Genomic DNA, 12,021 nt, shown 5'->3' on the forward strand with positions numbered 1-12,021 from the left:
ACCCCTGCACGTGCGCACGTGCAGCAGCACCCCAATTCTGGCACATGGATATGCATTGCCTAGTGGGTGCCTACCTACATGCCAACTTTCAGCGCAATCGGCCAAGTAGTTACTGAGAAATTGCAACAATTACAAAAGTGACACCTCTTCGTTTTGCACGTGGCACGTGCATAAGGGGTCACCCACATGCATCGGCAATAGTCCAATACTTGGTAGAAGGAATGAAGCTACCCTACAAAAATTACCGCGTGTAAATCGGTCAAGTGGTTGCTGAGATATAAGCCTCGCAAAAGCGTGACCACGGCCGGCCGCTCATACTCAGAAATTTCCGTTAATCTAAGGAAAGACTACGCTCGCTTCGCTCGCTCCGTAATATGTTGTCCACAAGTCGTCATGTTTGACTTCCTGATGCCGATTTGATGGAAGGGACATTTACTGAGTTGTGACGGCACATTTCTGGCCAAGTTTTAAAAACCATGTGAGGCGTGAGCTGTCACCACCTATATAGCCTAGGAGCATATGCTTCAACATTGCACCGTTTATTGCATCAACATTATGAGCGGATTGGTTTTGTTAGTAATGTTTTAAGAGTTGTCGACAAATTTATCGTCAAAGAGGTTGGTTGCCCATGAACTATGCAGATGCAGCGTTATTCATAAATGGCATATTGGCGTGCACATCGGTGATGCGAAAACATTCAAATGTTTATATGTATATAAACATGATATACATGCAAAGGCTTTGTATATCATTGAAAGCTAGTTCCGGTCATACCTTGAGTTTCGGACACAATTGCGTAGTATAGTTTGGAAGTTACGCTACGCTTGCTTTTGGTAACAGCAAACGTAATTAAAGGGACCCTCCCACCTTCAAAAAAGTTTATGAATTGGCATGAAAGTGATATCGCTCGGTTCAGAAAGAGCGAAAACGAATATCTACCAAATTTCACCGAAAAATATTCACCGGTTTTCAAGATATTTGACTTTTACTTTTGTTTACTTTTTTGGGATATCCGCTGTTTCTAGCGACTTTATTTTAGAAGTGCGGCGTTTGCGGCAGATGTTGCGCGCAAATAGCATATACCACCGCGTGCTACAAAACGTTTTAGTCAAACATTTAAAAATCGTTAGATATCTGCGCTGACGTCACACATTCAGAGGGGTATTCCTAAGCATTAGCCCCTCTGAATCAAAATGCTGCAATTTTGAAATTCAATATTTCCGATTTAAGGCATTTCTGGATGTTGTGAGTGCCGAAACCGGTAATTGTGAGCCAGGGACCCCATTTTGGCTATCTCAACTCAAATCTAATGTTAAGGTGGGAGGGTCTTAACAATGGCGCATTTGAGTAAGCGCATTTCAAGTACCGTTTGTATAAACGCAATAACGTATTGATGACTATTATGGGGAGCTGAAAATCAATACGCTAACCGCTTAAATGGAAATAAACATTGCCATTGTACGTACTGGTGGGAAGTCAGCCAGCTGTGTGTGCTCAAATATCAATCCGCCAGCGATTAAGTAGTTTTCTCTCCTTCCCCCTGTGGGCTGACTTGGATTAGCATTAATTTCAGCATTGATTGTGGATTAGATTTCCGTACGAGCTGATCGGTTTTGACGGCTCAGCTGATCTGCAAATTTAAATTATCCCGTCAACAGTGGGTTTGCCATTGGCGTTACGCCATTACCTGAAAAGCATCTGACTGTAGTGAAGGGCAGCATATAGAGACTAGAGAGTATCAGATTATAATCAGTGTGGCCTTGCATCCTCGGAACTTTTCCTTTTTTGGAGCAAACCCCGCGCTCCGCAACCATGTTCTTTTTCCTGAACGGAGTGCTAATGACATCGATCTGCTGAGGGAAGTTCGATATAAATACTCCTCAAATTCACACCTATCCGTGCTTCTATCCTCAGGATACTGAAATCCTTCTCCTCCGCGCCGCAACCCCCCTCCGGGCTGGACAGGCAACTTTATCTCATGCGGGCTGCTCCCTTGGAGCGGCACCGCTGCTCCCGAAGGGAGCGCACCCCGTAGCCGGGTGCAGTGAGTGCCTTGGGGCTGGGTGGCCTGTCCTCTGGACGGGCTCAGCCCCGGCGACTTACTAGGGTGCCTGCCCAGACCAATGTCTCCCCCTAATTCCTATCATCCTTCCGGCTCTGCAATGGTCTTGTCGACCGAAAGGGCCTAACCCAACAAAACAAACTCCTCAAATTCATGCTGTTTGCCAGCCCCTTGATAATGTGATACGGTGTCAGATGACCACTTTAGCTATGACTTGTGCCACTCTGAGGCCGGTACGTATATAAGGCCTTGGGCCGGTGGATCACGGCTTCAAGCAGAAAAACTCAATACCGTTAGTTATGGGGGCACGTGTGGGGACTTCAGATGGAACAGTGAATAAATCCTGTTTCGTTTGACTGGGCGGGGCATTTCAACTACCTACAGTCGTTACAAAGAGCCACTGTCACACTTGTCACATCCCATCACCCGTTCGTCATCACCAGCACCCTACATTCACGGGAAGGGCAGCGGCGGCACGGGTGGCAGCTCGACTTTCTAATCTGATTGGCTCGTCTGCCCACCGGCTAGTGATGAGCGACCACCGACCGCGCGGTGTGTAATTTACTAACTTACAATCCCCGTGCGCTCCATAACTGTCCGGAGTATCCATCATACCGCCCAGCTAATCCGGGATTGATGATACCGTGTCCGGATTCACGGCTCGCTCCGGATACTCGCCCGGAAGGAGGACCGGTCCCTGGACAGACGGAAGTGAGGAGTTGCACGTCTTCTGTGGTCCACGGAGGATCCTTCCTGGGAGGAGTTCGGAGGATTCTCCGAGGTAATCCAAACGGCTGAGTCCATCGGGGGCGGTTCAGACTCAGCTAGTGCTTCGCAGGGTTCCCAGAGATTATAACGTCAGGGTGTTCATCATTTTTAGTTCGAAACTTTGCCTTGCTGTTCATACTGAGCAGCTCATACTTCTGTGGGCTGTTGTAGGCATTTGCCCATGACCTGGGATTCATGAGAGTCGTTCTTCGCCTTATAAGGGTGTGGCTTAGGTATACATATTATACTCGTATGTCACAAAGTAGCCGATGTTACACGAAGTTTCCCTAAACAATGCCAACAAACATATGATCTGCTGCATTAGCAAGAGCCATTATTCTACTATTCTGAGTTATCAATGCTTTATCTATCTGCTATATTTAACGGATAACCACACTTCTTCTGGACGTGTAGGTCTGTCCTGCAGGTCAGCCCAAAGTGTCGCTGAACTCGTGACCGTCACGCATCACGCACGCCCCTAACATGCCGCACGCACAGTCCGCCTTTGATCAGCGCCGGTATACAGCGCTCGAGGCGTCTGTTTTTGCTGGGCAGAACTACTGCACTGCCGAAACCAACCTGTTTTCTTCCCCCGGGAACGATAACCTAACTACGGCGCGAAACGTATTTAGAGGCTTTATGGTGCCGCCCACGAACTTCTTCTTCCGCGAGTTTAGCGCTTTTGTATTCGACGGAAATCAACGCGCTCTTTCAACTCGTTTACTCGTTGGGTGAAGTTGTGGCCTGTGTATCCTCAGTCCTCACATATTGCTATCGCACCTAAAACACTTTCGCTGCGAGGTTAATATCTTGGAAAGTGTCGCTAATCGTTTTCTTATCTCTATTATTTCGTTATTTATGGCAATGCACACTGGTCCAGATTCACGAAGAAGTCGATCAAAAATAATTTTTAAGTGAACTCAGTTCAAATTCACATGAAAAGGATCTATAAGCATAAACATGACCGAATTTCTACATTTTACCTCAGAAACAGAAAATAACGAGTGATTTTAGTTGGCCAGCTTTAACAAACACACTGATTTGTAACAAAACTGTTTATATGTCACATCATATCACACACTGAAAGTTGGCAACTTTATGCCTCCCCTCCCCATCATAACACACACTGAAAGTTCATCCCCGCGACCAGCAAGACAACCACCACCACCACCACCCAGGCTCTACAGCTTCACCGATGGAGCCCGAAGGAGGGCCAGGACCTCTGAAGGAAACTGGTCCGTGGCCGTGGTCGTCGGAGTCTTCAGCTTCCGCATCCGGAGGGGGCTGATCAAGGGGCCGGAAGTCTCAAGAAGCCGGTGGACCAGGTCGATGTTGGACTGAACCCGGGACATCTGGCGCGAATGGTGCTCCCGGATTGCCTTGAAGTCCTTGTTCCTGGCTTCTTGGGCTTCCTCTGACATCGCCCCCAGGGGAAGGAGCATGCCGGCGGAGACAGTGGGAGCATGGATCAGGAGCTTGTGGACCGACTGGGGCATCCTGAACCACCCATACTGACTGGCCAACATCCTGGCCGTTTCAACCGCGTACACGCCGAACCGCTCTTCGTCGAGGTGGAAGTTGGAGGACGCAGCGCGGAGGAGGTAGCTGAAGCGGCGGATCAGGGTGGAATCAAGGCCCAGGATGCCCGCAGACGTTTCGTGCTCCAAGAAGAAGCGGCGGGCCGAGTTGCCGTCGTTGGTCGTTCCTATTCCGCCAGGAAGGGGCTGGTCGATCAGGAGCCCCAAACGCTGACGAAACTCGGTCTGGATCCGCTGCTTCTGTTCCTTGACGATCCGCTGCTTCTCCTCTCCACGGGCCTGCCACTCGCAGAACGGGAGTCAGTACGCGATGTGAATGAACATCTCCATCGACTGGATCCAGCAGTGGATGGTGGAGATTCCGTGCTGAGTCCGGTCTCCTGCAATGGGCCGGGCCAGGACTCCGTCGATGTTGTTCATCTCCGTAGGCTTGGCCCGGCAGATGCTGCCGACCTGTTGCGACCGGATGCCCTGGATGGCGTTGTGGACCTTGCAATGTCATAAGTGCATCCTAAAGCATTTTAAATTCACAACGTAGGACGCCGTGCGAACGTTTCAAATTTTATCTTTAGTATTTCTGCTTCTTCAATCAACTGTTGATATGGATGCCGATGTAGAGACACCGATAAAATATTGTATGACGGTAGGCATGATACAATTTACCTCCGTTTCCTGCCCTCCTGAATTCCCCGATTCTTTGTCCTGGAGTGTCACTGCCTCCGTGGCTGCACTTGCAGTCAGCATCCGGAGCCGCTCCACGGGCCCGTTCTACCCAACGCAGAGCTGAGACTTCGCAGTTCGTATCACACCCCGTTCGCCTGTGTTGAATACATATCGTGCCAAATACCTACGAATATTGAACTACTGACAAATCGAGAGCATTTTCGCGCTGACAGGCTAAACGACTTTTGGGATAACGCTCAGGAAACACACACAAGTATGTTTGGCATCCGTCTTCCTCACAGGCGTCATTTCGGCCTCCCCTCGCATCAGTGGGCATTAGCTGGATCAACTGTGGGGCGGCGGCCGTGGCTTTGGCGATCACCGGATCGGAGATGGGCACGGCGTCAGCGCTCCCCTCCGCTGCGGCGAGGGGCGGCTCCCCTGCCTCCGCCGGCGGCCCGGCGCCCCTCGCCGGCTGTAACCTCCGTCAGTTAGCTTCTCCGAGAAGCTGGCGAGAATTCTAACGACTGCTGGGGCGACCGGCCGCGCCCTTCGTCAGATCGCATCCCACGACAGCACCATATTGGCTTTGATTGATGATACGGGGACGGAGGGTTCGGAAAGTGATGAGTTTCATTAAAGAGGGAAGTGTCGGGACAGCGACATTTTTATTCTGGATGCTGCCCTCGTTATTTTTGGAACGTCAGGTCAATTTGGTGTTGCGCGTGGAAAGAATGAGTAATGACGTGTTTATGGAAAGCAAACTTTTGCTAATAAATTCCAATTTAACAGCAAATGTGGCGAATGCTATTTTATTTTTAGTAAATGCCGCATTTCTACAGGTTGTAACTTGTAAGTGTAACTGCTCATGCTGCATCGATAAGGCTCCTAATCGCTTATCGTTTATGAGTTAATTATACAGGCTCTGCATTTCCATGTGAAAAGAAGCGCATAAACCCACACCAAAACTATGAATAAACCTTACCTGACCTTACATTACCTTAGGAGTACACGGAATTTAGAGGCCTGTGTAGACCTGTTGGTCCGGATCTTTACTCTAAGTAATAGTTCGTGCACGATTTATAAACGATTCATGATAAACGATTTATAGTACACGGCGAAACGAAGATGGTTCGCTGCCGTTAAATCCAGCTGTGGATCGGATTCTTAGTTCTTACCGATCTGCTGTATTTCTTTTGCAATGCGTTGCCGTTGACCAATGACCAATTTATCGCTTACTTTTCTACAGGTTCCTCTCCAAACACAACGGCCCTTATCCACGGGACGTAACTGGCCACGCGGGTGTAGAGGCCGGGGAAGTGCGGATTACCGCACCCAATCCCCGTGGACACCACCCCCACCAGCAGGTACTGCGCCTCCCCTCCTGTGGCAGCGGCACGGTACACAAGCGGACCTCCCGAGTCGCCCTGACAGGCATCCTCTCCACCCGTCGGTCCGTCCCCGGCACAGAGTACCGAGCCGTTGAAACCTCCAGGGAAACTGTGAGAGAAGCCAGCCAGGCGACTGTAGGCGGCCTCACACTGGGCTGTGTCGGTAACCCGCAGCTGAGCCTCTTGCAGGACGTCGGCCGTGGCGCCGCCGAAGCTGAGTCGACCCCAGCCGGTGAGGGTGACCGGAAGGCCGGTGAAGTCGGCACCGGGAGACGGCAGGCACACGGCGCTCACCGTCTCCGAGCGGCGGACGGGGCGGTTCATCTGCAGCAAAGCCAGGTCGTGCAGTGCGGCTGTCTGCTCCGGGTGACGCAGCACGCGCGTCACGCCTCGCTCCACCGCCGCCGGAGCTGACAGACGCAGCTCTCCAACTCTAACCCTGAGAGAGGCCACATCGTCCGTGGGTACACAGTGGGCGGCGGTGACCACCCAGCGAGCACTCAGCAGCGCCCCGCCGCACAGCCAGGTCGGAGTGGGGTCGCCGGGCCTCTGCCGACCCACAGCGGCCATCCAGGGCCAGCGACCGGGCTGGTCCACGCCTCTGCCCTGTACCACCTCGGTCCGAAATCGGTCGGTCTCCGGTGGAGGTATCACCTCCTCCACAGGCTGGAGTGGAGCGGAAGAGGTGTCCCTCCTTTGTCGCTGCAGAGCTGAGCTCAACGATACCAATCCACACGAGCCATCGTCCCACTCAGCATCCTCCTCGTCCTCCGGTTCAGTTTCGGTCGTCTCTTCAGCGAACGCTGCCAGTGGTGGTTGATGGTCTTCTTGCGACCCGTTAAACGGAATTGAGATGGACTCTTCTGGTGGGGTTTCCTTTTCTGGAAGATTTAACCCTTCTTGCAATTCCGTCGGTTCGCGGTCGTCCAATTCCTCTTCATTGATGTTCATTCTACCTGAAGTCGACAGATTTGATGAGCTGATGGACGGCAGATCACCTGGTCCATCTGATGAACCTGATAAAGTTGTTCCATCAGAGACTGTCGTTGGAGGTGGCCTCAGTTTTTCGTTAGAGTCCGCTGGGAGTGCCAATAACTGCTGACCATCAGGAGCCAGAGGTGAACGCTGCCCAGCAGCATCCGGAGGTGGCAGCTGTCCGTCAGAGACTATCGAACTGGAGGTTAGTCGCTCGTCTGAGGTCACATCTCCCGACTGCCCATCGCCGCCCGACCTCAGCCTGCAGCAGATGAAGGGGATCCGACCGCTGAACCCACAGATGGGCCTCCCCACCAGCTGGTGGACAGAGATGATCTCCGGACAGGCGAGGGCTGAGACACAGGAGCGACCTGTGCCGCACTGCACCCCTCCACTCTCGCGGAACACAATCACACTGGCCTGAGCGCCCAGCACAGCGCAGGTCAGCGCCAGAAGAGCCAGCGGCGACGCCGTGGTACTCCTCATGGCGGCAGCGGTGACGGAGGCGAGGACACGGGTCCGGGCACTGTCGAGGTGAGGCGGCAACTGCGAGTCGCGCCCCCGAGTCACCGAGTCAGGGCAGCTGCTGCAGCGGGCTTTCCGGCCATCCTGAGTCACAACTCACAATAGCGGGATCGACAGAGAGATCCTGCTCAGCTTCCGGGCTTCGGCAGGTGTGGGTGACGGGATACTCTTGAAAGGGAGAGCCGACACTCAGCCGATCGTGATGATAGGTTTTGGACGGCGCTTTATGGCCGGCCGTATCTCGCAGAGGGTGGCGATTTTCGCAGAATAACGGAGCCAGTCGCCTCCGACAATGCCCTCGCGCTGCGCCGATCGGCGGCAGCTGCCTTTTCATCGTGGGACGCTGCCGGGGCCTTTGTTCGCGCCACTGCCGTTCATACGGTCCCGCGCATGATTTAAAGGCATTTGACATCTGCGGGTGTGCCGCAGCCAGACTCTATGAGCGGGCGTTCAGACAAGAAAAATCAATGGACGCACGCCGGGGTAACGACGCGGAACCGGCGCTGGCCCCTCTGACGCATCGTAAATAAGGGTTCGGTCGTGACGTCGCAGATTTTCAAATGGCATGGTGTTTTATTTCTGATGTCACACTTCAGTGAACACTTACTCGGTGATTTGAGACTAAGGCAGGGGCGGGAACGGATGGAGACAGAGCGTGGGAGTGGACTGTGGAGTAAGGAGTCAGAAGAGAGTATGCGAGAGTGCTGGGAGAATGTGAAGAGAATGTGATTTTGTAAGGCAGAAATAATTGTCCAGCGTTTGGTTGAGGGGGCACAGTAAACAAACACTGGCGGATCCAGGCTTGAGTTTTTTGGGGGGGGGGGGCAACTCATGCGGAGCCAAACCTAGGGTACCCCCAAATCCTGTTTTCTCATCGGATTTAGGCCACTTATTTTTCGTCACAGCTCTGACACTATTAATTTTTTTTTAACTAAAAAGAAAAATATATAAATGGTAGTCCACCCGACCCATGCCTTTATATTACTTTGTGAACACTTACCATTGCTTTTGTCGACCAGTTAACCCGCTTCGAGTCAGTTCTTGGGTCCCTTTGCGGGCCGGGAGGTGGTAAAACACCCCCAGTCTAACTCGGCTCCTGGGCCACGCACTGATTGAACTATGTTTCATTATCGTTTGGGGGAGGGGCAAACGGGCCACTTTAGGCCTCTGGGAAAGGGGCATGGCCCTAAATGCCCCCTCCCTGGATCCGCCAGTGTAAGACACCATTGGAGCTGCAGTTGGGTACCTCAGACGTCAGGGTACGCCCTCAGATGTATAGGACTTGCGTGGAGACCTCTTATGCTGTAGTGGACTGAAAGGACCCAAAGGAGCCCGTCTAGGGCTCCCGGAGAATGGAGATAGACGTGGGCCCTCAGGAGCCCGCCAGAGCCCCCAATGAGGGATAAGTGAGGGATACCAAGTGCCTGCAATTGCATATTGCATAAGCCATAACGCCTTTACAAATCAATATATTATGTATCAGTGGCAGATACAAGGGGGGCCACATGGGTCATGACCCCCTTGGTGCCCGGGGGCACCACCGGCCAAGCAGGGGCACCACCGGCCTAGCAGGAGCACCACCAGCCCGCCAGGGGCACCACAGGCCTAGCAAGGGCACCACGGGCCTGTGACGGGTCCCACAGGCTTGTCAGGGACACCCCAGGTCTGTCAGGGACACCAGAGACCTGCCAGGGGCACCACCGGCCTCGCAGGGGCACCATGGGCCTGTTAGGGGCACCAGAGGCCTAGCAGGGGTACCACAGGCCTTACAGGGGCACCACCGGCCTTGCAGGGGCACCAGAGGCCTAGCAGGGGCACCACAGTCCTGTCAGGGCCCAGGGGCACCAGGGGCCTAGCAGGGGCACCACAGGCCTGCCAGGGGCACCACCGGTCTAGCCTTTACAAATCAATATATTATTATATTATGTATCAGTGGCAGATCCAAGGGGGGCCACATGGGTCATGACCCCCCTTGGTGCCCGGGTGGTGCCTGTCAGGGGCACCACCGGCCTAGCAGGGGCACCACCAGCCCGCCAGGGGCACCACAGGCCTAGCAAGGGCACCACGGGCCTGTGAGGGGCCCACAGGCTTGTCAGGGGCACCCCAGGTCTGTCAGGGACACCAGAGACCTGCCAGGGGCACCACCGGCCTCGCAGGGGCACCATGGTCCTGTCAGGGGCCCTGCCGGCCTCGCAGGCATCACGGCATCACGCAGGGGCACCTTGGGCCTGTCGAGGACATCACGGGCCTGTTGGGGGCGCTTTAGGCTTGTCAGGGGCACCGCAGTCCTGTCAGGTCCCAGGGGCATCAGCAGCCTAGCAGGGGCACCCTAGGCCCGCCAGAGCCACCACAGGCCTGCCAGGGTCCAGGGGCACCACAGGCCTAGCAAGGGCACCATGGACCTGTCAGGGGCACCTCAGGCTCCCGTGCCCCCCCCCCCCCTGGATCGGCCAGTGATGCCACACCACGCGAAACACCGCCAACTACCAGCTGCCGCGCCATAAACACGTGCCAACAACAGTCTTTTTTTAAGGTCGACTCCTCTCGCGCAACTTTTGACTGACCCTCACTGCTACCATATTGCTTCCATATTATGCTGTGGAAAACTTTACTTCACCAAGTGGCTAAAAACCTCCATCATGGTATATTTTCTTAGCATTTTTTCGGACGTTTTGGGGGGGGGCCAAACCGGCCACTTTAGGCCTTTGGGGGGGGGGCATGGCCCCCGTGGCCCCCCCCCCCTGGATCCGCCAGTGTGAACAAATCATAAAGCATAAAGTGAAAGAAATGCATAGGGAGAGGCGTAATAGAGATATCGCGTCATCAAAATAGAAAATGTGGATATTAAATTATCTGTTGCTCTGTTTCCCACTTATTGGTCCGTTCTTAGGTCACTCTAGGATTAGTTCGCAGTAAGTTTGCCAACAACGTGCATCGAAGGGAGACATGTGATGCCATGAGCCTTGACAGTTGACACTCCCTTTCACTTGGTCACAAGCCATGCCGCTCGGCAACGAAAAAAAGGTTCAGCGCTGACCAGAATTCACCAATTCTGTCCTCGGCGGGATGCAGTCGGAGTTTGCGGTATGTTCATCTGTTGATTGGATCGAGCCTGAACAGCTTCCGTATCGTATGGATTCCTCCAAATCATCTGAGAGGCTGTCAGTCAATATTACAGTCAACCTTGAACGAACTTAGGGGATAGAGTTGAGTGAATGCAGGAGCGGCAATCACAAAGCTATTACATAATCGCGGAGCAATACCCTTTTAGCTTACTCAGATAAAATGGCAGGCGTTTCAGTGACGTCCTGCATTCATAAGAGATAAACATTTGCATTGCATAATTTCAACGCCGTATTAGAATGTGGCATGTTATTACCCACGGCGCTAAAAATGGTGTAGGTATCGAATATACCTTCATTAGCTATCGTTTACCGAGCATTATCAATCGCTGCCATATTAACACTAATATTTATGCCGGTATTTTTAGCTAGTCATTCAACAATATAAGCCCACGCATTGGAATCACTTAATTTGCTCCTCACCGGAAATTGTATCAATATATTTATGAGCCTATATCTTTTTCTATTTTATGTTATACACGGAACATTTGCCTCACAATGACAAAGGCATTTACAAACTGTTCTAATGCCACCCTGAAGTTTCAATAATTAATATTCACTTTTATGCAGTGGTCTAGCCTCCCTAGCCCTTCGGAGGTGGTACCAGCCTCCCTCCCTAACCCTGTGGCGGTGATACCGACCTCACTAACCCTATGGAAGCGATACCGACCTCCCCAGCCTCCTTCCCTTACCCTCTGGAGGTGATACCTCCCTCCCTTACCCTGTGGTGGTGATATCTCCCTCCCTCCCTAAACCTGTGGATGCGATACCGGCCTCCCTCCCTAAGCCCTGTGCAGGTGATATCTCCCTCCCTCCCTCCCTAACCCTGTGGCGGTGATATCTCCCTCCCTCCGTCCCTAACCCTGTGGGGTGATACCGGTCCCAGGTGGGAACACAGCCGGTGCTGATCACACCCATACCAACCGATGATAGGAGGATAAGTCCGGTCATCTATCACCACCTGCCTCCTCTGTTCT

At 52.9% G+C, this 12,021-nt stretch overlaps 1 protein-coding gene across 1 annotated transcript; it reads right to left on the reverse strand.

The window, feature by feature from the left end:
* Positions 1-6,163: 6,163 nt before the first annotated feature.
* Positions 6,164-7,883, reverse strand: LOC122372472 (serine protease 33-like). Its single transcript, XM_043349685.1, has 2 exons — positions 7,526-7,883; positions 6,164-7,225 (listed from the first exon to the last, which is right to left on the reverse strand). The coding sequence occupies exons 1-2, from the start codon at positions 7,881-7,883 to the stop codon at positions 6,267-6,269; spliced, it is 1,317 nt and encodes a 438-aa protein (XP_043205620.1). The 3' UTR covers positions 6,164-6,266.
* Positions 7,884-12,021: the final 4,138 nt, after the last annotated feature.

This window comes from Amphibalanus amphitrite, unplaced genomic scaffold, assembly GCF_019059575.1.
Source record: "Amphibalanus amphitrite isolate SeventyFive unplaced genomic scaffold, NRLGWU_Aamphi_draft 001363F_arrow, whole genome shotgun sequence".
Classification (NCBI taxonomy): domain Eukaryota; kingdom Metazoa; phylum Arthropoda; class Thecostraca; order Balanomorpha; family Balanidae; genus Amphibalanus; species Amphibalanus amphitrite.